This window comes from Lemur catta, chromosome 4, assembly GCF_020740605.2.
Source record: "Lemur catta isolate mLemCat1 chromosome 4, mLemCat1.pri, whole genome shotgun sequence".
Taxonomy (NCBI): domain Eukaryota; kingdom Metazoa; phylum Chordata; class Mammalia; order Primates; family Lemuridae; genus Lemur; species Lemur catta.
In genome coordinates, this window is record NC_059131.1 from 109,274,322 (window position 1) to 109,301,786 (window position 27,465).

General features: G+C 36.4%; 1 protein-coding gene and 1 long non-coding RNA gene across 4 annotated transcripts in view; both read right to left on the reverse strand.

Moving 5' to 3' along the window:
* Window positions 1-27,465, reverse strand: part of LOC123637395 (ankyrin repeat domain-containing protein 26-like) — a 35,123-nt gene that overhangs the window by 638 nt on the left and 7,020 nt on the right. The window contains exons 2-11 of one of the 2 annotated variants that reach the window (XM_045550583.1): window positions 26,846-26,879; window positions 26,498-26,570; window positions 23,776-23,989; window positions 22,249-22,432; window positions 21,450-21,587; window positions 19,084-20,043; window positions 17,245-17,462; window positions 14,023-14,245; window positions 11,616-11,658; window positions 10,263-10,381 (exon numbers count right to left, since the gene is read on the reverse strand). In XM_045550583.1, the coding sequence (XP_045406539.1) occupies window positions 10,341-10,381; window positions 11,616-11,658; window positions 14,023-14,245; window positions 17,245-17,462; window positions 19,084-20,043; window positions 21,450-21,587; window positions 22,249-22,432; window positions 23,776-23,989; window positions 26,498-26,570; window positions 26,846-26,879 (2,128 nt within the window). In that variant the 3' untranslated portion in view covers window positions 10,263-10,340. Of the gene's footprint in view, window positions 1-10,262; window positions 10,382-11,615; window positions 11,659-14,022; window positions 14,246-17,244; window positions 17,463-19,083; window positions 20,044-21,449; window positions 21,588-22,248; window positions 22,433-23,775; window positions 23,990-26,497; window positions 26,571-26,845; window positions 26,880-27,465 lie in introns of those variants that run through there. The other variant, XM_045550584.1, reaches the window with a different exon arrangement.
* LOC123637397 lies at window positions 362-10,205 on the reverse strand. 2 transcript variants are annotated; one of them, XR_006734838.1, is made up of 4 exons: window positions 9,692-9,931; window positions 9,523-9,549; window positions 749-1,062; window positions 362-553 (listed from the first exon to the last, which is right to left on the reverse strand). It is a non-coding gene; the product is annotated as an uncharacterized LOC123637397 (long non-coding RNA). The 2 variants fall into 2 exon arrangements; XR_006734839.1 differs by lacking the exon at window positions 362-553 and adding an exon at window positions 10,190-10,205 and having other exon boundaries at window positions 827-1,062; window positions 9,692-9,896.

Consider the following 27,465-nt stretch of genomic DNA (forward strand, 5'->3'; position numbering starts at 1 on the left):
ACCGAAGGCACCACCAGCCAGAGCATCTCTATAGAAGGAGAAGTTTTAGATGAAAGAGAAAAAACAGACAGACAAATGTAGATCAGAAAGGGGGCTTAAGGAAGGGTTCCTGAACCCACAGGAGACTCCAGGGGAAGAGGAAGAGCAAGACTGGAAGGAGAAAGGCACTGGCAGGGAATTAAGCCCAGAGAGGCTAGGAGTCCAGGCGGAAGGGTACCTGGATCCAGTACCATACCCCTCCCTTGTATCTCAGACTCTTCCTGGGCTCTTGAGGTGCTGGAGAGACATTCTGTTGATGCAAGCCCAGACAACGCTGCTCCCAGTGAGTGGAGAGCTGCTTTCAAAAAGGGCACTAGACTCCCAGCACCGCTTAGTGCATCTCATGCCGCACAGACCCAAGCAAGATGGGAGATTCCACATTGCTTTTTGACACACCTGCTGCCTTTGTCTTCACCAGGGTGCCCCAAACATTCTGGTTCCATCTTCCTCATCCCAACACAGACATTTCTCAACTCTGGCCCAGACTGCAGGAGCCACATGAGTGCAGTGGGTCCTGGATGATGAGAGTGATTCCACACACCCGTCATTCTGGGTGGACTGCCTCCCAGAGAGAGGTTTGAAGAAGACGAGAGAGTGGACTTTCCTCCACCTAGACTCTTTTTCTTCCCTTCCCCTCCCCCTCCCATGGCTACTGAGAGAAAAAATTGAGCCACCACACAGAGGCTCCCACAGGGAATGGAGCTCATACCTTTTCTCTGGAGGTCCTGTAGCAGAAAAAAGAGGTGCTTGGACTGTGAGTGCACTGCCTGCTGGCCATCCCTGGTACTGTTGCTGGTGACTTCAGCAGAGTGGGACACAGCCCGAAGTGGAGGGACATTGATCCAGCTTGAGCATCCCAGGAGGGACTTGGGAACAGTATGCTTCTCCCTGCTATGTTCAGGGATTGATCTCCAGGGCCCAGAGGATGGGCCCACATGTCAGATCCAGTACACTCAGGTCCCAATCACAAAACCCAGGGGCAAGAGGGGATATTTGTGAATAATTCTCATGAGCTGTGGATGCCTGCAGGGGCAGATTGGGAGAGAGTGCAGTTTGGGTTCACACCTATGGTGTACATGTGGGGGCACCCCTCCTCCCCCAGAAGGGCCCCATTCCCAGCTCTGGCTGGGATCCTGGACAGGGAAACTCTCAGTCCCCATCACAGTCATAGTACAACAAGGCTGGCTTGAGGTCCTGCCTGCCAGCAGAGGCTTGGAAGAAACCACAGAATAGGGGAGGGTGGAAAGAAGTGAAGTTTGTTCCAGACTACCTGATTCAGGGTCTCAGACAGCCCTGCCTCCACACACAGACTTTCTGGCTCAGTAGGCCCTACTTCAGCCCATCCCTGGCAGCTTTGCCCAAAGGCAGGTAGCAGAAATTTGACCCCTGCTAAAACTTCTGTGGAATTTTAGTGCAGGTTCACGAAACCAAGCCACACCCAGCCTCACTCCCCTACCTGGACCCGCTGAAGTGTAAAATAAGGACACACCTGCCAGTTCCAGAGCCCCACCCACCACCTGGGACACTAGAGTTCTTCTGAGTAACTAGACGAGGTCACAGGAACCAAAAACAACACTGAAGCTTGTTCTTCCCAGCAAGCAACACCTACGGATAGGGAGGTCAGTTTACATGCCCTTTTACTACATTTACTGACTCACCATACAGGGTGTGGTCAGTTCTCACACAGAAGCATGACCTCAGGGCTCAGATATTAAACTTGGTATATGTCATTATGGAAACAAAAGAAAATCGAAAGTTTTTACCTCCAAAGAGGTAAAAATTGCTCCATACGAGAAAGAATCAGCAAAAGAACTCTAGAAGTATGGAAAATAAAAGCTAAAGAACACCCAGGAAAGGCTTCACCAGCACTCTAGCAATGGATACCAACCAAAATCATAACACTGAAATGACTGGTGAATAATTTTGAACATGGATTGTAAGAAACCTCAATGCAATTCAATAAAATATGGAAATACAACACACAAAAAAAACCAAAGTGCAGGAAATGAATGAAAAATTCACTAAAGCAGTTCAAGTATTAAAGAAAAATCAAACAGAACTTCTGGAGATGAAAAATTCATTCAAGGAATTACAAAACACAGTAAGAAGCCTTAAGAACAGGTTAGGTCAGGCAGAAGAAAGAATCCCAGAGCTTGATGATACCACCTTTCAATTAAATCAGTCAGTCACAGAGAGAGAACAGAGAAATAAGGGAAATAAACAAAACATACAAAAATATGGAACTATGATAAGAGGCCTAACATAGGAATCATAGGCATTCCTGAGGCGGCAGAAGAAAATACGCAACGGTTAGATAATTTAATTGAGTGAATGATTGAGGAAAATTTCCTTGACCTTGCTAGAATTCTAGATATCCAGGTACAAGAACCTCCTAGGACCCCTGGCGGAGCCATGATGAAGAGGAAAACACAACACATAGTCATCAGAGTGGAGAAATTAAACATGACAGAGGTGCTCTTATGAGCTGTAAGGGGAAAGCGGTAAGTAGCTTACCCAGGGAAACACATCACACTAACTGCAGACTGCTCAAGTGACACCTTACAACTGGGGCTCTATTCTCACTCTTCTCAAAGGAAATAAGGCCCAACTAGAATTTTGTATCCTGGAGAACTAAGTTTCATATATGACGGAGAAATAAAATTGTTCTCAGATAAGCAATCTCTGAGGGAGTTGTTCAAGACAAGACCTGCCATGCAGGAAGTACTCAGAACTGCATTAGTCATGGGTCAGCACAATAGAACTCATCAGTGTAAAATTACCCAAAAGCTAAAGGTTAAAGGCCAGATACCACAATGGCACAGAGATAAAACAAAGCAACAGAAATCTAATCAACAGGATGAACAGATCTGACCCACTTATCAAATATTTCAATAAATATGAATGACTTGAACTGCCCACTGAAGAGACATAAATTAGGTGAATGAATACATATACATATGCCAAGTAACATCTATCCTCAGGAAATACATCTAACTCACAAAGACTCATTCAGACTCAAACTGAAGACATGGAAAACAATATTCCATGGAAAGGAAAACCAAAAGAAAGCTGGTGTAGCAGCTCTCATATCGAATAACTTAGTCTTCAAATCAACAAAAGTAATGAAAGACAAAGATGGTCATAATATAATGGTAAAAGGAACAATTCAACAAGAAGACATAACAATTCTAAATATTTACATGGTCAACAGAGCTGCACTCATATTCATGAAGCAAATACTACTTCATCTAAGCAAAATGATAAATGGCAGCACCATAATAACTGGGGTCTTCAAAACCCCTTTCACAGAACAGAACAAATCCTCCAAATAAAATATAAACAAAGAAACAATGGACTTAAAGTGAACTCTATGAGAAATGATCCTAACAGACATTTACAGAACATTTTACCCAAAAACTGCTGAGTATACATTCTTCTCATCAGCTACTGGGACATTCTCTAAGCTTCACTATATCCTAAGCAATAAAACATGTCTCAACAATTTTTTTTAAAAAATGCAAATTATACCATGTATCCACTCAGACCACAATGGAATAAAATTAGAAATCAGCTCCAACAGAAACAATCATCTCTACACAAATTCATGGAAACAAAACAACATACTTCTGAATGATACTCAGGTCAAGAAGGAAATTAAGATGGAAATCAAAAGATTCTTTGACCTAAATGATAACAGGGACACAAGTTATCAAAAATCTGTGGGACACAGCTACTGCAATCCTGAGAGGAAAATTATAGTCATACATTCTTTTTTCTAAAATACAGAAAGATCACAAACCAACAATCTAATGAATCATCTCAAAGAACTGGAAAAGGATGAGCAAACCAATTCCAAACCCAACAGATGAAAAGAAATAAGAAGGATCACAGCAGAACTAAATGAAATCAATAATAAAAGACCTATACAAAAAATTTATGAAACAGAAAGTTCATTCTTTGAAAAGAAAAGAAAATTGGCATGATCCTGACTAGATTGGCAAGATCCTCACTAGAACCAGAAGCACAAAAGTCAGGGTGCTAATAAGCTCAGTCAGGAATGAAAAAGGAGAAATTACAACTCATACCATGGAAATACATAATATCATGTATGAATACTATGAAAATGTCTATGCAGGTAAACTTGTAAGTGTGGAGGAAATGGACAAATTCTTAGAATGACAATGCTTCCCTAGGCTCAATCAGGAAGAAATAGAATTCCTGAACAGACCAATATCAAGTACTGAAATTGAAGCAGCAATAAAAACTTTCCTAAAAATAAAAGTCTCAGACCAGACGGCCTCACAGCTTAATTTTATCAGACCTACGAAGAAGAACTGGTGCCTATACAGCAGAAATTATTCCACAATATTGAGAAGGTAGGATTCCTCCCCAACACACTTTACAAAGCCAACACCACTCTGATCCCAAAGCCATGAAAGGACTCGCCAAAAATAGAAAATTACAGACCAATATCCATTATGAATATACATTCAAAAAATGTCAAGAAAATCCTAGCAAATCTAATTCAGCTACTCATCAAATAAATAATCTATCATGATTAAGAGGGCTTCATCCCAAAAATGCAGGGATGTTTCAACATGCACAAATCTATAAATGTAATTCACCACATAAACAGAAGTGTAAGCTAAGACCATATGATCCTCGCAGTAGATGCACAGAAAGCATTTGATAAAATTTGGAACACTTTTATGATAAGAACGCTTAACAAAATAAGCATAGATGGGACTTACCTCAAAATGATAAAAGCCGTATAGGACAAACTCTCTGCCAACATTATACAGCATGAGGAAAATTTGAAAGACTTCCTGCTCAGAACTGGAACCAAACAATATTGCCTTCTATCACCAGTTCTGTTCAACATAGTGCTTGGGTTCCTAGCCAGGGCAATTAGATAAGAGAAAGAAAGCAAGCCAATACAAATGGGGGCAGAAGATGTCAAACTACTGTGCTTTGCTGACAATATGATATTTTATCTAGACCCCAAAGATTCAGCCAAGAGATTATTGCAATTGATAAGTTCAGCAAAGTCTCAGGTTACAAGATTAATGTACATAAATTGGTAGCATTCATATACGCAAACAACAGTCAAACAGAGATCCAAATCAAAGACTCCATACTTTTCACAATGGCAACAAGGTAAATAAAATACCCAGGAATATATTCACCTAAGCTGGTGAAAGACCTCTACAGGGAGAACTACAAAACACTGAGCGAGGAAATAGCAGAGGACATAAACAGATGGAAAGCCACACCATGCTCATGGTCATACTGCTCAAACTGATCTACAGATTCAATGCAATCTCTATTACAATACCAACAACGTTTTTTGCATATCTCAAAAAAATAAATGAACACTTTATATCAAACAAGAGAAGACCCCCGTATAGAAAAAGCAACCTTAAGCATAAAGAAAAAAATGGAAGGCACCAATTTAGCAGTCTTCAAGCTATCCTACAAGGCTAGAGTATCCAAAACAGCATGGTACTTGCACAAGAACAGAGACATAGACCAGTGGAACAGGACTAAAAACCCAGATACAAAACCATCCAGATAGAGCTATCTGCTCTTTGATAAACAAGAAACATACACACAGTGGGGAAAAGAATACCTATTCAATAAGTGGTACTAGGAAATTTGGATAGCCACATGCAGAAGACTCAAACAGGAACTGCCCTTTTTGCCTCTCACAAAAATCAATTCACAATGGATTACAGACTTACACCCAAGGCATGAAACCTTAAGAATTCTAGAAGAAAATGTTGGAAAAACTCTCACAGACATCAGCCTAGGCAAAGAATTAATAAAGAAGACCCCAAAAGCAATCATGGCATCAGTGAAAACAAACAAATGGGACCTTATCAAATTAACAAGGTTCTGCACAGCCAAGGAAACTCCCATGAGAGCAAACAGACAATCTAGAGAATGGGAGAAAATATTCACATGCTACACATCCAATAAAGGGCTGATAACCAGAATCTATATGGAACTCATCAAACAAATCCATACAAAGTGGTCAATGACATGAACAGAAACTTTTCAAAAGAAAAGACTAATGGCAGACTAATGGCCAACACACATCTTTAAAAAGTGGTGAACATCTCTTATCCTCAGGGACATGCAAATAAAAACCACTATGAGATATCACTTAACTCCAGTGAGAACGGCTTTTATCAAAAAGTCCCAAAACAACGAATGTTGGTGTGGATACCAAGAGATAGGAACACTCATATACTGCTGCTGGGACTGGAAACTGACACTACCCTCTATGGAAAGTACCATAGTGATAACTCAGAGAACTAAAAGTAGAACTATCATTTGATCCAGCAGTCCCACTATTGGGCATCTACCCAAAGGAAAAGATATTCTATGAAAAAGACATCTGCACTCGAATGTTTATAGCAGCATGGTTCACAACTGCAAAAATATGAAAACAATACAAGTGCCCATCAATACATGAGCAGATTTAAAAAATGTGGCAGATGTGTACCGTGGAGTACTAGTCAGCCGTATAAAAAAATTAAAAATGATTAACTACCTATTCTATTATATTGGATGGAGCTAGAGTCCATTTTTTTAAGTGAAATATCATAAGAATGGAAAAACACCACAGGCACTCACCATTAAATTCGTACCAAATGATCAACACTAATGTGCACATATGGGAAGAAACATTGATAGGGTGTTGAGCAGGTAGGAATGGGGAAGAGGGATTAGGTAAATCCACAAATAGCGGCTATGGTGCATACTCCCTAGTGAATGGGCACTGTTTTGGGACAGGGCAAAGGCAATTATGTAATCAAAGCCTTTGTAACCCTATAATACTCCGACATACAAAATAAAAACAAGGAACCAAATGGAAATTGTAGATTTTAAAACTATAATAACTAAGTTAAAATTTGGAGGATAAACTCAATAGTAAAAGGGAGAAGATAGAATAAATGAACTTCAAAGCAAATCAATAGAATTTCCCTATTTTGAACAATAAAGGAAAAAACAGATATAAAACAGAACAAACAAGACAGCCGCGGGGACCCATCAGACAGCATCTGTATCATCAGAGACCCAGGGAAAAAAAGAAAGTCGAAAGAGACAGTAGGACTGAAAAAATATTCAATGAAGTAATATCTGAAAATATCACAAATTTGGCAGACAAAACCCTACAGATTCAAGTATCTAAGTGAATTCTACATAAGATAAACCCAAAGAAGTCCAGATCAAGACATGTCCTTTAAAACCTTCTGAAAACTGAAAAATGAAGACAGATTAAAAACTCTTCAAAGCATGCCCAAGAGAAATGATGTAGACTGATGGAGAGATATGGATTCAAATGACAGATTTCTCATTCAAAACCATGGAGGATGGGAGGAAGAGGCCTAACATTTTTAAATTGCTGAAAGAAAAGAACTATCAGCCACTAAATCTGCATCCAGCAAAATTCACACTCAGAAAGGAAGGGAAAATGAAGGCATCCTCAGATGGAGGAAACTAAGACAAGTTGTGCTTAGCAAACCTCCTCTTACCAATGTATACAGTGAGTTCTCTAAACAGAAAGGAGGTGGTATCAGAAGAATGCTTGGAACCTCAAAAAGAAGAACATCAGAATGGGAAAATAGGGGAGGATAAAATATGCTTCTTCCCATACGTTTTTGAATGATATTTGATGTGGCATCCAGTGTAACAGGGGCATCACTTAGCACCATTCCATTTTAAAAAGTAAAAAGCTGAAGGAAGCTAAATGGAAATAAGGTTTCTACATTTCACTTCAAATGGTAAAACATCCACACCAGTGGACTCTGATAAGTTGTGCATGTATAATAATAATTAAAGTCACCACTAAGAAAATTATAAAAGATATATTATCAAAAACACTGTAAAAAAATCAATATCTAATCCTAAAACTCCTGAAGTATCCAACAGGAGGGTAAGGAAAGAGATGCAGAGGAAAGAGCAAGATAATTAACAAACAGAAAACAAATCAAAAAGTAGCACACACCTGACCCTTAAGCACATAACAATTCCCTTGAATGCAAATAGTGGGCATGTGTCAATTAAAAGACAATACCAAAGTGGAGGGGGAAAGAGCATGATTCAACAAAATTTATGCTGCCTGTTAATGAACGCACTTCAAATTTAACAGCATAGTTACAGCGAATGTAAAAGGATGGAAGTGATAAACTACGCAACCTCAGTTCTCTTTAAAAACTAATATGGCTATGTTAATATGAGATAAAGTAGACTTCAGAGCAAAAACAATTACTAGACATAAAGAGGTACATCACACAATAATGGAAAGGCCAACAAACAAGAAAGACATAAGAGCTGTTTAAATGTGTACACAATATGGCCTCTGTACACATGAAGTACAAACTGACAGAACTAAAAAGAGAAACAGATAAATGCACAATTTTACCTGAGGACTTCACCACCCCACTCTAGTAATCTACAGACAGAAGATCAGCACAGGCGTAGAACAAGTGAATAACACTCTCAGCCCCCACAAGTGGGTAGTCATAGAACAGTCCACCCAATAATAGCATATGAAACTTTTTTTCCAATAATCCATGATGAATTCACAAAAATAATCCATATTCTAAGTCACAAAATAAACTTCAAGAAATTTAAAACCATTGAAATCATACAAGTACGTTCACTTAAAATAATTGAATACACCTGGAAATCAATGAGAAAGGTAACAGAAATTCTCCAAACAGTTGAGAATTAAATAGTACCCATCAAAGAAAGCCATGGGTCTAAGAAGAAAACTGAAAGGAATATAGAATACATGAAACTGGATGAAAATAAAAATATAACTAATGAAATTATGTGAACGCCACTTAAACAGTGCTGAAGATGACATTTATTGCACTAAGTACCTACATTATTATAAAAGGAAAAGTTCAAATCAATAGTCCTAGTTTAAGAAACTAAAAAAGAGCAAGAGAAACTGAAAATAAGAATGACGAGGAAATAGTGAATATAAGAAGAAAAATAATTATATGAAAAACCAGAAAAATAATAAGAAATCAAGAAAAGAAGTAGCTAGTTCTTTAAAAAAATAAATAAAATCAACAAAAATCTGACAAGACCGAGAAAGATAAAAACAGAGAAGATACAGATCACTAATATCAGACATGAGCAGCAAAAAAGGCAGATGTTACAGCCATTAAAATGATAACTAATGAATGCTACAAAAAATGTCATGCTCATCAACTTAACTATGTATAACAAATGGAGCAATTTCTCAAGAACCACAAATTATCCAAACTGAGCCAATATTAAATAGATAACCTGAATAGCTCCATAACTATTTAAGAAACAAATGGCATTTGGAATAAAACAGCTCCCTCTCCCCAAAGTCTCTAGGCCTAGAGGGTTTCACTGGAGAATTTTAACCAACATTCAAGGAATTAACACCAGGGTTATACAAACTCTCCTAAAAAATTGAAGAAGACAATTACTTACCAAATAGTTTTATAAAGCCAGTATCACCTTCACATCAAAACCAGACAAAGACAGCAAAAGAAAAAAAGAGAACAACAGACCAAAGGATGTCACTAATTTAGAAATAAAATCTGCACCAAAATATGAGGAAATTGAAGCAAGTAAGGTTAGTGTAAAAAGAATTACACACCTGACTGAGTTAGATTTATTTCAGGTACTATGCTTGGCTCATTCAGCAAGTCAAATCTCAAACACAGCAGATACCACCATTAGCGGTCAATACTAACATCATCAGGAATAAGACAAATCAGATGTAGATCCCATGTTAGGATGCAAAGAGAAGATCCACAGGATCACTTCTGTGATACACTTGTCAAAACACACATGATCTAAATCTGAATGAACAGAAAAAATCAAAAGAGTTAGGCAAACTTTTTGTCTCTAGGAAGAAAGAGCCATATAAATCTGTGCTGAAAATTAAAATTACATAAGTCTGATGGCACTGTAACAATTGTAACACCTCCAAACATTGACAATGACCACAGTACCTGAACCAAAATGATGTCTGTCTAAATGTAAATTTATCATTATGTATAGTGATGAAAATGGTAAAAGACGAATGAGAAATCAAGTAACTTCACTAAAGTATTCATGAAAACTTGCGTGTTTGGTTATTGAAAGAGCTCACACTTTGACAGTTTGAGAATATAAAATTGGCTTTCATTGGCAAGATCCAATTAAAAGTCTTTCACATCATATAATTTAAAAAAAAATTGGCATATATTGTTGAGATGCCTTCCAAAGAATATATTCATTTAGACTTGACTCATTAATGTATCCTAGAGGAGAAACTCTTCTAGAGGACTGTATCCAGCAGCACCTGGAAATAAAAGTAAAGAATTATATTCTTTACCTAAAAGATTTTGTAGGAAATAAGTGTAAGCTAGTAAGAAAGAGGCAAGAACTTTATTGGTGTTAATAAGAATGATAAATATATATGTAAACAGGCAATACAAAACTCGTATTGTAATATTAATATTATATTATCATATTATTATTATTATATTAAATATTATTGCCCATAGTTGCACATTAAATTAATTATCATTGTGGTTCAGCATCTGGTTTTCTCAGCTCCCTTCACTCATTCAACAACCACATGCGAAGGAACTATGACAAGCACTGGAATGACAAGGTGAAGATGACACAGTCCACATGACCGACCTCAACAATCGTATACTGTAATATGCAAAGAGGAGAAGCAGGGAACACCCTGCAGAGTCAGAGAGACCATAACAAGTATAAAATGGACACTCTTTTAACACAGACAAGGGCCATCTGTCCAAGTTTTCTATCAGTAGAGTACACTTTTTGGTAGGAGTGATACATAACTTGATAGCTGAGGGACAATTATCAGATAGAGGGAAGAAGTAAAGGAAAACAGGTGGCAGTGAGGAGGTACATTGTGGAATTCTAAGTAGTCTAGTTTTTGAGATGCTAGAACAGAGGGGCAGTGTAGGGTATGTGGCAAGATATGAAGTTGAAAAAATTGACAAGAACCACATTGATGTGGGTGATGTTTCCATGCTAAGAAATATGGAACCTTTTCTGAGGGCAAAAGTATGCCAGTGAAAAAGTAGATGATGGATTTAAAAGGTCACAGGTCAAGTGACTGCTTATGAACTATAATTGCTTGGCTTAGTGTCACTAGATGAGTCTGGGGGTTTTGGCCTTAAATCATTATCATAAACGTAGAAAGCTGATGATGCCTTCGTTTTCTGAGAATAGTTCCAGTGTGCTGCCTGACGCATGAATAGGTTCATAGGGATGGTAGAGTGAATAAAGTGCAGATCCAGAAAATAACAAAACAAAACATAAATTTCATGAGATTTCTCTGAAGCTATGAAATATGATAATGAAATCATGAAGCATAAGTATACTGTTCAGTATGAATGTTAGTGTTTTCACATCTTTCACTAGATTCATGTAAGAGGAAATATTTAATGTAGTATCTATTAACCAAATAATAGAGAGGGATGCCACTTCTTACTTACAGTTGATTTCAGAAATCAAATCATTACTCTCAATTTAATTCATAAAATTTGACAGCATACCTACTTCTAGTCCTACAGTTATTTCTTCCAACTCCTGCTGCATCTGAAATAAGTCAAATATTATTTATAATCTTCAGGTAAACCAGAGACATTTTCATGGCATTGCTAGAGAGACTAGACTTAACTTGAGGATTGCTTAAATAGAGAAATAATCACATAATAAAATAAAATTCCTATTTATTTCACATTTAGATAACAGAGTGTGTATGTGTGATGCTGTCTACAATCATCTAATAAAAAAGTACAATTAATATTGGTCTACTGAATATACACGACTCCAAAAAGGGTGACATTTTCTCTTATCAGTACAAAGGTTGGACAATTCAAATCACATTTTCACATGAATGTGTTACTTTGAAATTCTTAGAAAAACTCTACCCTTTATAAAACATGATGAGGTTTTTTCACTGTAATTGATTTTTCCTTAAAATAAAATTTTTATTTTCCACTTCTAATAAAACTAAAATATTAAAGTATGTTCTATGCTACTAACATTTTAGCACAGAATCATGAATACACACATGAAGAAAATGGCACTGTCATAATGTCATGTGAATATTCTACTGGCTAAGATTAGGTAAAAATATTGTGCTGCCTGTCTTATGACTGACATTTTGTCATATGAACACTAAGATCTCCCAAAATTTGCTTGAAATAAGGATAAATATAGGTTAGAGCCAGTTTTCAAACTTAGTTTCTTTGATTCACGATGTTCTAGAATTAGAAAAGAGGTCAAAAATATATAGCTCATGAATTGTAATTTTTATTTCTTTTCAGAAATTAGTACCAGGTTTTGGAAACATCTGGCTGCTTACAGTTGCAATTTTTAGTTATTTCTAAAAATGTGTGAAAACATTTCTAACTCTTAATGTATTGTAAATGTTCTCATATAGAGGATTCTTGTTTAACTCCTTTGTATAAAAGGTATTCTCCCTCTAAATGCCCAAAACGGGGCCTGAAAGAGTATATTCAAGCTAATAAATATATTGTGGTGATAATCATAATATGACATCTGATGCCTTCACAAATGTCTGACTAACACTTTTCCCAGTATTTTGAGAGACTGTTTTCCAGAACACTTTTGTGAGAACACCACCATAGAAAGGCATGAACAAATGAATAATCTGATAACAGTATTACCAGCCAGGTGTTGTAAAAGTACAACTCAATACCAGATAAAGGGAGAAGGCTTTATCAACAGAATCTTACGTTACCATTAATAAACACTATGTAAAATGTACATCGCAACGTGACTTGAACTAAGGGCCTATTAATGTAATAATCTTTTCCCAGGTTACATATGAAAGCTCAGAAGGGAAAGGGACGGACCCAGATCCCAGCAAGGGAGCTGCTCTGGGAGGGGCACCCAGAGGCTTAGGAAAAGGGTCTGGAGTATTGATGCTTCTAGTTTTGTCCTGGCTGGTGGGAGGCTTGAGTGATTTTATCTATATTGACAAGTGAGACTGTCAAATATTAAATGTTTTAAAAGACTCTTTCATTTTATTCTTACTTTCCCCTTAAATCACACATTTTCCTCATATTTCCCTTACTAGAAATTCAGAATTGTTGTCGCCTGAAGGGCAATACAGTGCCTGGCACAGATTATAGAAGGAAAAAAGACAGCAAAATGTCTTGATAGATTTTCCATCTTAGTCATCAATCATTCAAGTGATGGCAAGATAGAGAGACAAAAGTGAATGCCATTTTAAAAGTTCAAGTACATGCCTCATTTAACTAAAAAGTGCTGTGCAATTGCCCACCAATAGGCAAATTTTACAAAACTTGAGATTAAAAGGCTGTAATTACCTTAGCAATTAAACATGTACTTTTATGTAAGGAAATGACAAATCTTTTAATTTAAAAAGAGAAGTTAATCTTTGTAGTACTACAGGTTTATTTAATTCATAAAACTTACCTCTCTTGGACTGCTATAAATAATAAATATCCAGATGTGGTTAAGTGTTTGGATGCCAATCATTCCCTTGTGACTAAGGGTGGAAACTTTGAGATGGTAGAGGAAAACTTCAAAAGTGTTATGAACCACAACCACAGCCAAACTAAAATCAATTGGAAGGAAGCCAAAGGACCTCTCAATATACTTCCTGTTATTACAGAAAATTCAATCTCTAACATCTAACTTAAATGCAGCCTTTAAACAAATCTAAAATGTGTCATTTTACTTACATGTATTGAATAACATTACTATCTGGGTATCTCTTGAAAATGAGAGCTGCAGGGAATTTAAGAAAATAGAAAACTTTCTCTTTCCTCTCTTTATTAACTCAGATAATTATAACCGTTACTAATCATGCATAGGTCATTTAAACAACTCAGTATTTCACCAAACTAAAAACAGTAATTATATCAGAAATCTGAAACCCAAAGGAAAGAAGATCATATAACTAACCTCACTCAAGTTATTCTTCAAGCTGGTATCTAAAGTCCATGGGCAGGAAGAAGAAAACAGTGAGTATTCTCTTCCAGGAAATTCTCTGTGAAGACCTAACCCATCAACAACAGTTCCAGCAGAAGCTGACTCTGTGCTCATTGTACAAGGGCCAGAGAAACTTCTGGTCTCCTGTGTCTCTGCAACAAGACTGCTACTGAACGCTGCTGGCCTCTCAGTAGCTCTGTGAAGATTGCAAAAAGACAAATGTTTAGTATTTCATTTTTTCTTAAATGATTCCTAAATGATTACATTTTCAAAAAGTGACCATAAGAGTAAATGGAACTTCCCAGTAAATAGTGTTTTAACTTTGAAGATGTGTCAAAGCATGCCTACTCTGTGCAGTTACGCTTTCACAATTGTTCCAAAGAAGTGAGTGAGTGTGTGTGTGTGTGTGTGTGTGTGTGTGTGTGTGTGTGTGTATATATATATATATTCCTAGGGGAATTGCTGAAAAAGAAGTAATTTAAATAAAGTAAGGAGGGTAGAGAAATGTCTATCAATGATGCAGCAATGTATGGCTTAACAAGTAATAATTGCTGCCTTCTGCAATGGCTCTATTTATAAGATTCTTGTGGATGCCATAAGAAACACTTGTATTGAAAGGAATAGTAAGTGAAAATGAACAATGTGAATTTATCAGTTTGGTGCAATATAATGGCTATTTCACTATGTACAAACATATCAAAACATCATTTTATACTCCTTAAATACACACAACAAAATGATTATCCCTATGAAAAGGTAGATTAGTAGTATTCCATAGTTACATATCTGAAATTTTACTAATCCACTCATGTATTGATGTGCATTTGGGTTATTTCCACATCTTTGCAATTGTGAATTGTGCTGCTATAAACATTGGAGTGCAGATGTCTTTATGATAGAATGTCTTTTTGTTTGTTTGTTTGTTTTCTGAGACAAAGTCTCACTCTGTTGCCCAGGCTAGAGTGCCATGGCATCATCCTAGCTTGCAGCAACCTCAAACTCTTGGGCTGAAGCAATCCTTTTGCCTCAGCCTCCTGAATAGCTGGGACAACAGGCATGTGCCACCATGTCTGGCTAATTTTTTCTGTCTATGTTTAGTTGTCCAGATAATTTCTTTGTGTTTTTAGTAGAGACAGGGTCTTGCTCTCGCTCAGGCTATTGCTCAGTCTCGAACTTCTGAGCTCAAATGATCCACCTGCCCCGGTCTCCCAGAGTCCTAGCATTACAGGTGGAAGCCACCATGCCTGGCCCTAGAACATCTTTTTATCCTTTGTTTAGATGCCCAGTAGTGGGATTACTGGCTCAAATGGTATTTCTACTTTTAGCTCTTTGAGGTATCTCCAAATTACTTTCCACAGGGGTTGTGCTAATTGGCAGTCCCACCAGCAGTGTAAAAAGTGTTCCTATCTCTCCGTATCCAGGCCAGCATTTGTTGTTTTGGAACTTTTTGATAAGGGCCATTCTCACTGGAGTTAGGTGATATCTTGTAGTTTTGAGTTGCATTTGCCTAATGAGTAGAAATATTGAGCACTTTTTTATATTTGCTGGCCATTATTCTGTCTTCTTTTGAAAAGTTTCTGTTCCTGTCCTTGGGTTGATTGTTTCTTGTTGTTTTCTTAAGTTCTATATAGATTCTTATTATCAGCCCTTTATCAGATGTGTAGAAAGCAAATATTTTCTCCCATTCTGCAGGTTGTCTATTCACGCTAATGATAGTTTCCTTGGCTGTGCAAAAGTTTTTTAATTTGATCAGGTCCCATTTGTTTATTTTTGTTGATGCTGTGATTGCTTTGGGGTTCTTCTTCATAAATTTTTTGCCTAGGCTGATGTCTGAAAGAGCCTTGCACCTCTTATATTATCCTGGACAGAGATCGAGCCCGTCCTTTGATGTGAGGTATCACAAGGGTTGAAAACATGCACCACATGTACTCGCCATCAAATTGGTACTAACTGACCAACACTATGGTGTTCACATGGTAGTAATACTGAGTGGGTGCTGGTCGGGGGGAAGGGTAGAGGGTAAACCCACAACTAATGGAAGCAGAGCACACTGTATGGGGAAGGGACATGCTTGTAGCCCAAGCTAGGGCAGGGCAAACAGCATTGTATGCAACAGTTAGGTTTATTACAGGTAGAAACCCAAAAAGGATGTATAGGACAGAATGTGGTTAATGCAAAGCTTAGGCTCATAAAACAATAGCCACAGCAGTCTGGGGAGACCCCGGACTTTGTAGATCAGACAGTTGCAGCCAGCATTCCTTCCCGCTCCCTCCCTGATGGAGACCAAGGCTATCCCTCCCTAGGTCTCCTGATAAGGACTATGTCAGAGCAGAAGGATGGATGCGACTGGGGAAAGGGGCCATAGGACTTGGTCATTTTAAGAAAAATGTACTACAAACAACTGTTGTGCCCACTGTCCTCTGCTGCCCATAGCAGGAAGCAATTCTCCACCTGCCAGTGTGGCCCAGAAACAAAGAACTGAACACAGCTGGTGGGAGGGGGTCGGCTATCCCGGTTTATAAAAAACCTGATTGAACTCCCTTCTGTGTTGACACTTCTGACTCAGCCCACCCACACCCGGGTGAATAAACCAGCCACATTGCTCTCACATAACCTGTGTGTGAAATGTGTCCTTTAGGTCATTCATTCACCCTTTCAGTAACCAAAATGTTTGTACCCCCATAACATCCTGAATAAATAAAAAAAAAGAAAATGTAGAAATTATTTTTTTTGGTAAACCAATATAAACAAGATAATTTACTGAGTGCCAGAATGCACCAGAAGTAGTTGCAGTACTTGGCTATTTGGTTCGGGCTGTAGTCTTCCGAAAAGGAGTCAAACTCATTAATATTTTCATTTAGGGGGATGGTGACAAGCAGTTTTATGACAGTATCCCTCTCTAAATCATAAAGCTTCCAAAATACTTAGCTCAAGGACTATCAGGTCAGGTTAACTACGTGAGACTATTAAGGAGAAACAAAGCCAGATAAAACAAGAAAAGAGGGAGAGATGTAAACTGTCCTGCACTCCCATTTTAAAGGCAAGTTTATTTATTAATATAATTTTCCAAAATTATATTATCTAGCTAGCTTTCACTTCCCACTAATCTCATGAACCTGTCTGTCTTAGTAAAAGGCGTACTTTCAAGGCAAATTAATGATCTTAACTTATTTTCCATTCCATATTTTGACTTACATTTTTAGTTTCTTTGGCAAGTATTTTCTGTCTTCTAACTCTAATTGATAGAAGTGTTTATATTTTTCCAGTTCAATACAATGAAAATCTTCTGGAGCAGTTGTCATATTGGAGACTTGGGATTCAAGATTGTTCATTCTGAATTCCCTCTGACTGCTTATTGCAGCCAGATGATTCTCTCTCAACTGTCGTCTGTATTCTTCCGATGCTGCTTGTGCCTGAAACAAATTAAAAGGATACATTTTTAGCAGTGACAACCTAAACAATTCTTGCATATTTGTTTCCTTCACTTTTGAATCAGACAGTGATTTTATTTGATTTTGCTTTATCTTAGTTTTTAGAGAAAGTATCTCCCTGTCACACAGGCTGGAGTGCAGTGGCCCAGTCGCAGTTCACGGCAGCCTCCAATTCTTGGGCCCAAGCGATCCTCCTGCCTCTACATCCCGACTAGCTGGGACTGCAGGTGTGCACCACCATGCCTGGCACATTTTATTATTTTTGGAGAGACGGGGTCTCATTATGATGCCAACGTTGGTGTCGAACTCCTGTTCCCAAGTGATACTCCCATCTCCACCACCCAAAGTGCTGGCAGGCATAAGCCACCACACCCATCCTCAGAGAGCAATTTTAAATACATGACAAAAGAAGATGAGGTTTAAAATATTTATCAGCAATTATCAACTAAATCGATCATTCAATTTGGGTTTTAAAAAATTGAATCATTCATAAATTAGTACTCAAGGAATCTAATAATCTAAAGAATAGAAATAATTTACAATTTTAAAAACTGAACATTGTAACACAAGTACAATTCAAGAGTATGGTAGAATTTCTAAATCCCATTTTTTTTTCTTTTCCTAGTACTATTGTTTTATGCTAACTGCATGCTAACTGGCCTAAATATACAAATGATTCTCTAAGGTGCATCACTACTCTCAAAGATCGATTTAGTTGTAATGACGATAGAAACTGAAAAAGTTAAAGGGAGAAACAAACGCCACCCTAATTCTAGAAATCTACAAAACCAATTGCTAAAAGTGTAGTAGAAAAAACACACACAATGTACATATGACAATATAATCTGCAGGGAAATGAATGCAAGTGCAGTTCACACTTAACCTGTAAAAATAGGTTGACTTCTCCTAATTTTTCTGCAATAAACTGTGTGGCTTTTTCTTGAATTTCCTGCTCCTACTGTTGAACCTGACCACGGTCTACCATGTTCTGTTCCAACCTAAGTGCCCGTCAATTCATGACTGGATTACTAAAATTTGGTATATGTATACAAAGAATATTACACAATTGTGTATGACAATAAGAAATGACAGTGGTCTAGCACCACTTATACTTTTCCTGGATTGAGCTTGAGCTCATTATCCACAATAAGGTATCACAGGATCAGAGGAATAGCCTCCACATGTACTCACCATCAAATTGGCACTGACTGATCAACACTATGGCGCTCACACGGTAGTAATATTTTCCAGGAATTAGGGGTTTGGGGAGGGCATAAACTCACAACTAATGGACAGGGTGAGCATGGTAGAGGGGAAGAGCGTGCCTCTAAACCCTGCCTGGGTGAGGCAAAGACATAAAACGTAACCAAAACGTGTGTACCCTCATAATATCCTGAAATAAAATATAAATTTAAAAAAAGTATTTTTTATGTATACCTTTTATTAGCTGGAAACAAGGTATGTTTCTAGCCTGATATTGCAAATACATTTATCATCTAGATATGTTTATATTCAACTAGATTCAACATATGGTCACAAACAAAGATTACTTTAAATTTTCTTTCAGGAACTTTGAAAAAGATTTATGTTTCTTGATACTTACTTCTTCTGGTTTCCCTTTTTCATTTTGATACAGCCTTTCTTTCAACTGATTGCATTCACCGATTAACTGCTTACTTCTATCTTCTAGCAGACGGGTTTGCTTTCCGTTCTCAGCTAGAAGGTTTTTCACAGTATCTTGAAATTGCTCTCGCATATTCATCAGTGTCTCCTCTTTATGCTCTGCTCTGCTGTGAGCGTACACCAGTTGCTCTCGAAGCAACATATTTCCTCTTTCTAGTTCAGATATTCTCTTCTCTAGATATTCCTGTTGTCCAATGTATTTCTTCACTTGATATTGTTCATTTTCATACATTTGATTGATCTTTTCCATTTGACATTCTGTTTGGTAGAGGTGTCTTTGGACACATTCCAAAGACAGAGTGTTATCTCTCAGAACATTTCTTGTGCTATGGAGCTCATCTTCCAGGCTACCGATTTGACTTTGAGCCTTAGAACAGTTTTGACCAAAAATCTCATGGTTTTCTTTGAGATCAGACACAGGTACATTTATTTCATTCCGTAAGCAAAACCACTCATGTCCTGCTCTCTGGAAAGACATTTCGACGTCTCTTCCTGACATCAGAATTTGATCAACGTATTGATCATGTATTGCAGCAGTCAGTCTAGAACTGCAGGATTCAAGTTCTGCTTGCAGTTGTTCCTTGCTCTCTTTTTCATTTTGTAGTTGAGCATTTAGCAAGGCATTCTCACATGCCAGAGCATTAAGCTGGTCACTATACTGAGATACTGTGTCTGTTAACTTTTCCACATTCTTTTTCATGGTCATTTGAAGGTTCTCATTCACTTCTTCCACAATTTTAATGTGGTTGATATACTTATTTTCTTTTTCCTCATTCTGATATTTTATTGTGGCTATTTCCATTTGTAGCATGGCTATTTCTTCATGCAACATGTCATTTGTACGCATGAGAAATCGTTCTTTTTCATAACTCTGATAAATCTAAGTACAACAAAGGGAACTTTTAGTTAGCACTCAATGAAATGACATATGATTTCTTCTTAAAATAAAGGAGAACCTATCCATTTATACATTGAAAATGATGCAATAAGAGGATATCCAACTGGAAATAGAAGATGGATCAAAACCTCACACTGTATAATAGAGCATAAATTCTCAAAACATCAAACATTCATTTCTGGAAAATGAATCCATGAAAGGAAAAAGGAACCATTAGAGAATTTTTAAGAATCTCAGAATTGGAAAAGCCTTTCCCTGAATTACAACAAAATCAAAGGCATAAGAAGAAAGATTTATAGATTTGACTACATTAAAAAATTGGGTTTACACTGTAACAGCTAACCTCTGCGTTACCCATAGGAAGAGACTTAGCTTTGCATATATTTGGACAGATAAAATTTCCTTATAGATATTCTACCTTCCTAGCTATTTGTAGTCAGTGTGTATGGTACATTGGTGGACAAATGATGTATCTAGGCTTTGTCCTACACCATTTCTACATACATCAACAAACTCATTTAGTTATCACAGTTCTGAAAAGGAGAGGTTAACAATGTAGGCAAGCTGTAGAATTTCCCCCAGGTCTTCTGATTCTACCTCTACCAAATCACAGTTACTTCTCTTGTGTAAGCATATAAACACAAAGGAAGCCTTTCATTTCAAAACACCAGCCATAACTAAGATAACATTGATTGAGCTCTTCTTAAGAAAATCATGAATTGCCATCACAATGGCTCTTATTTTCTCCTGGTTACAATGTTTGAAACCGTAATCAGTGTGAACAGGGGAAAATGCACTCAATCATTTTACTAGGAACAAAACACTTTTCAAAAAATTCTCACTAAGTCTATGTTATGGCATACTATTGTTTGCAAAACCTCTTTGTACTGAAATAAGACACTACTTGGAGCAAATTGTAACTCCTCTCCACAGTGAGGAGCATGGCATCCCAAATATGGTCTCTGAACTGGCTGTCCTTTTCCTCCTTAACCATCAGTGCAAGTAATAAACTAACCTCTCCATTAATATATCAAGGGAATGGAATCACTTCCCAAAACTAGAACATCTATTCTTAGTAGCAAGGGATTTGAGATTATGAAAATACCATCAATTCCTACAGAAAACATTAAAAGCCTCTGATTTGGATGAGGCCATTGTGACTATAACTACTGGACTATGGCAGAGAAATGTAACTGAATTGAGAACAATATTTTATCCAATGGGCCAAAAATGCCACCACCATCACTGCCATAGATGTATAAATACACAGACATGCAGCTTAAAATACTTTATACTTTCCAAGATGCATATAGTTTGTGTTTTACATATTAATATATACACATACAAGCACACACAAACACGTATGTGAAAATGACTAAAGAAAATACCTGAGATTCCATTTCCCTCAGAGTCATTTCTGTTTCAGTTTGTGTGTAAAGTTGATTGGCCAGAATCCAACCTTGTAACTGTCTGGCATTCCGCTCTCCATATAGCTGCCTCTGACTCTTGTTGTACTTTTCTGCAAGCTAGAGATATAGTAAAGGTTTTGGTCTAATAGCATCAGGGAAAAAAGTCCAAAAAGTTAATTAAGAGTATAACCTTTAACAAAGCTGTGAAAAGCAAGAGCTTATGGAAGACAAGGACTTTTATGTCTCAAGAATTACTCCAATTTTAATTGAATAAATGACAGCTAAATTCATCAAAGAACAACAATTTTAAATACACACATATATAGTACTGTGAAAAAAAATTTACAGAACATTAAACTAGTTTCATTAGAGTTTCAAAGCTATAGACCTTACTGTAATATAAAAATGCCTAAATTAACATTTTTATTAGTGATTAAACTCAACTTTCCCTTCATTGCTCCATGCAGAACGCATATACTGAACACTTATCAGATGCCAATATTTATAATAAGGAATTTTAGCTAAAAATGCCATAATTCATTTTTAAGATAACATTTTTCTTGTGTTTTAATCCTACATAACATATATTTTACCAAATTGATGTAAGCAATATTGTTGACATAAAGTTAATCTGGGGAAAGGACATGGTTGAAGTTCTGACTCGGGGGCGGGGGGGGTGATGGGCGGGACATGGCAATATATATAACCTGGACTTTTATACTCACATAATAAGCTGAAATATAAAAAAAATAGAAAGTTTTACCGAAGATCAATTTACCTCAGACAAATAGTTTCTTAATATATTCATTTCTGCATTCAGTGTTTTGACAGACTCTTCAGCTTGTTGTTTCATTTCAACTTCTTTCCTGCATTCCTCTTCCTTTTTTCTTATCTCTTCTCGAGTGTTTTCATATAACAGATCAGCATTTCTTCTCTTCTCTCCTTCTTCTTTTAAGGTACATCTGCAATTAAATACACTTATCTTTTAAAATTAGTTTTTTGTAGAAAATACAAAGTCCACTTTATGATCTGCCTCTTCATATGTTGGTCTATTATCCTAATAAAATTTCCATGCTCTTGAATATTTTTCCTACTTCTCAGGTTTTTAATTTCTCATTTCAGTCTCTTCCAAAGGATATAAAGAGTACTGATGAAAGAACTATCTGCTAACTGATAAGTTTGTGTTACTAGTACCTCTGGTAAATATTATGGAAAAGAATACTGGCAATGATCCACTAAAGATACAAGTTGAAAGTTTCCTTGTTTTCACACAGTCATAATTACCCCTCAATTAGGGCAGATCATTTCAAGTTAACTAAGTTTTAAAAAGTCACTGTTTATAAACAAGCTTAGACATTCAGTAGAAATAAATTGTCAACTTCATGACATATTGCAGGTATCCCTAACAATAATTTACCATGTAGGAGAGCACCTTCCCATGTCTTTCACAGAACATGTATCTACAGATTACCATGATCCAGGAACAGCCTAAGGAGTCCAGTATCTATTACCCCACACCTTTTGCATTTCTTTGTTTGGTAACATGTTCAGTGTATCTTGCTCATTATTTTATATTTCATAAAAAATTTTAAAATCTGCTTTGGAACAAGAGAAGATCTAATATTTAATTAAATAACATAGGATAATATGTATTTTAACATAGAACTTTGAATTAACTTTATCTCTGTATGAGAGAGTGATGTTGAAGAAACAAATCCGTAATTATGTTCCATGTTACTTTTTGTTCCATGCATATTCAGAATAAAAGCATATAAAATTTTTAAAATTCATTCTGGGTTGAGAAAAATGGCCATTTCACATTCTGTTCAATTGTAAATTAATATGAAGTTTCTTGAGAAAAAAATATCAATATTGATCAAAGATCTTTCTTTAAAAGTTCTTATACTTTCACCAAAAATTCTACATTGAAGAATTTATTCAAAGTAAATAGTTAGAAACGTAGGAAAATATTTATATCAAAGCTGTTCCTTGTAGCATTGATTATAATACAGAAAATTTTAAAATTCAAAATATAATTTCTGGAATAATGAGATTGCCAAATTTTAGACTTCTATGTAGCCATTAGCATTAAGTAGTAAAAGAATATGCATTTGTTTATTAGTAGACATATTCACAGTTTATAACTTACTGTCTTACTTTGAGGAATTTCACACTCTACAACATCACAGATTTTACCCCTGTTAAACCCCAGAATGGAAGTAGCAATTATTCAAATTTTCCTGTAGATCTTTAGTGTGAAGTAAACAGTACATGCAAACATTTCTTTAAAACTAGGATGTCATACCTCAAAGTAGAGAGTTCACATTCCCATACGGCTTTTTCATAATTTAACTGTGACATTATTTTTTTGGCTTCATAGAGCTCATCTTGCAGAATGCTAACCTCGTTTTCCATTTTTCCAATTTTTATTGTGAGTCTTTCACACTCATTGCTTTTAAGTTCTACTAATCTTTGCTGGGAAAGAATGGCATCTTGCATTTTCAATAGGATAACAAAATCTGTATTAGGGAGAAAACAATAAAGATATAAAATACATGAGTACTTTTGGGATATAAAGGACTGCACATTTAACAGTCACTCATTCATACAGTGAACAAATATATAGCGAGGGCCTGCAATGTGGAGGACCTTACACCCAGCTCTGAAGATAAAACAGATAAGACCTCTGTTCTTATTTAAATACTTTAAGTGTGGTCAGGAACAAAGACAATTATAAATTCAGATAGATGCTATAAGTAAAGAGAGTTCTATGAGCACTTAAGAAAAACTGATCTACACTGAGCCCAGCGAACTGTCTCTGAGGAAGGGATGGCAACACTGAAAAACAGAAGATGAAAGGAAGCAGTTGAGCAAAGGGAGAAGGAAAACATTCCAGCCACTCTACAGCCTGGGTTGAAGCTCCACTGCAATCTGCTTCCACCCAAGTTGGAGGAACAGGTACTGATTGACCTTCTTACCTGAAACAACCAGAACAAAATAGACAAGGCACATTAAACAACGATTTTCAGGACAGTGGACTTCAAGCAATGGAGACCATGATCCCCGAAAGAAAGGAAACAAGTGAGGTAAGCCTTATGAATGCCTCAGCTCTCTGCCTTGACAGACGTTCCAGGCCATGACTGAGGGAGGAAAAACCTCAGGTAGAGTCTCCCAGACTCCCTGAGTTGAGGTGATGAAGCTGAGAGTCTGGTAAAACCAAGGCAGAGAGAGATCACAGGACAGAACACTGGATAGGAGAGAATAGCACAGGGAAAGAAACCTGGAGACCTGCAGAGATCCCCTGTCGGGTATTTAGTAAAGTAACGAACAGTGCATGTGTGCTAGGAAACTACCTAAACCAAGGGTGGGGGGTGGGGAAAAGCTAAAAGAAATAGAGGAAACCATGCCTGGTGTTCACACAGAGCCAGGAAGAGTGGCCATTCCCATGAGCCAGGCTGGGAAAAAAATCATACTAGCAAAAAACAAGCAAATTAAAATTTTAAAAATCAACTTCATCAAACAATGAAATACAGATAAAACTGGTAAAATCAAGAAAACCTATACACTGAAAACTATACAATATCACTGAAATAATTAAATTCCATTATATAATTGGAAAGATACCGTCTGGTGCCAGAACAATTGAATATCAATAACCAAAAATGAACTCAAAATGGAACCATAGATCCAAATATTAATATAAGCCCTAAAACTAGAAAACTTCCAGAAGAAAGCACAGGAGAAAGTCTTTGTGATCTTATGCTGGGCAAAGACATTTTAGACATGCTATGAAAATCAAAATCCATAATTGAACAAATAGATAAATTGGACTTCATTAAAACTATAAACTTTTTCTCTTTATAAGATACTACCAACAGAAAGAAAAGTTAACCACAAACTGGGACAAAGTCCTTGCAGAAAAAAAAAAAAAAAAACATTGTTAATAAAGTAAAAGTATCCAAAATATATTTTAAAAAACCTCCAAAAAGATAGTTCACAAAGAAGTCATACAGATGTCAAGTAAGCATATGGGAAGATGCTCAAGGTTATTAGTTATTAGGATAATGTATATTGAAACCATTATGATATGCACAATACACACCCACCAGAATGCCTAAAATTTAAAAATTCTAAAAAATGGCACAACATGGTGTTTGTGGCAATACAGCGCAACCGGAACTGTCAGATACTGCTGATGGCAATGAAAAACTGTACAAATACTTTGGAAAACAATTGAGTAGTTTCTTAATAAAGGAATATAAAGGGGCATGAGGAGACTTTTGTGAGTGATGGATGTTAACTATCTTGACAGTGGTGATGGTTTAATGTCTCCATATGTGTCCAAAATTATCAAAATGTATATTTTATCTATGTCTTTATCATATATTAATTATGCTTCATGAAAGCCATTGATTAGAGCGACAAGCATCTAAGATGGTGGCTGGAACACAGAGAGAAAGAAGGGTAGAAAATTATGCAGTATAATGCTGGAGAATTGAGATCTTTAACCTTATAGCAATGAAAGGTGATAGCTGCGTTTTAAGCAAGGGAGGACCATGATGAGATCTGGAGTTTTCAAAATATATAATTATGGTTGAAGAGTAGACCACAGTTTGGGCAGCTAGGGTAGAAGGGAAAACAGTTTTAAGTGTATTCCAATATTCTAGGTGGGAGTTAATGGCAACCTGCCCTTGGCTATAGGTAGGAGGAGAAGCAGAGTCAACAAAAAGACTGGGCATGCCATTCACAGAGAGAAAAACACAGTGGAATTATCATAACTCTTCAGCTGAGAGTGCACAATATACATTAGTTCTAATTGTACATTAACATAAAGTATATTTCTGGGATGAACTCGTGACTATAGCACATCAGTGCTGTATGGTGCAGTGCTAAGCAATGGGTACATATATGTTACTTAGGATACGTAAGAAGGTCTTACATTTATACAATGGTTCTACCTTTACAATACATTCCAAGCTGTTCAACAAGCAAGATAAAATGCTGATAGTAAGAGGAAGGCAACTCACAATCCTCTGGGGCTGTTGCAGATGACCAAGTTAAGTCATCATGGTCACTCATAGACTGTATTTGTTCTTTCACCTACAAAATAAATAACACTGCTTCAATATGTCTCCAAATACTCATAGCATAAAAAAATGTACAGAAGTGCTAGTTATCCAACCTTTATATGAATAAAATCATAGGTTCTTCTAAAAGAAATGGATTTTTGTTCGAAGGATACCTTTATCGATGCCTATTGCTTCTTACCACTTTTTCAAAGCAAATGACTTTACAACAAAATGTAAACTATTTTCTTATTTTATGTTGTATAATACATATTCTAACAATATTTTTGATAATTTATTTTTAAATACCTTGTTCTTTTCATTAGGTGTTTTCTTTGCAGGCCTGGAAAAACACAAACAATTTCTTTCAGACAAACAATAAATATATGAAATACAAAGAATAGCTAAAACTTTTGTATATATAAAATGTCTAATTTTTATATGATAAAATTCATATGTAAATTTATTTCTCCTCTTCAAAATGTTACAGGTAATTATATTTACAGGCAATATAAAATATAATAATTTTTACAAGGAAGTTTAAATGATAGAAAGTAATATGAAGAGATACAGAAAATATATTAATAATATAACAAAGAATTAAATTTTGATCAAGCTTTCTGACATTCAAAACAAAAGGAAACACATCTTAGCTACATTATTTGATAGAAAGAAATCTATCGGGTATTTTTATTGTGATTATTCTTCTTTTCACTAAAAACAAGCTTTTACTGGCACTGAAACCTATTTGGGAAATCATACTTATGTCCTTATATGAGGGAAACGTTTTTCTCATGATGGTATTAGCTAGCTCATTCCGAACTTATTATGCAGATACTATGCATTATTTTAAGCACTGTGCATGTGGTAAACTCATTTTTGTCCTCACCATAATCCTGTGAGGTAGGTGACACATTAGGTATTTTATA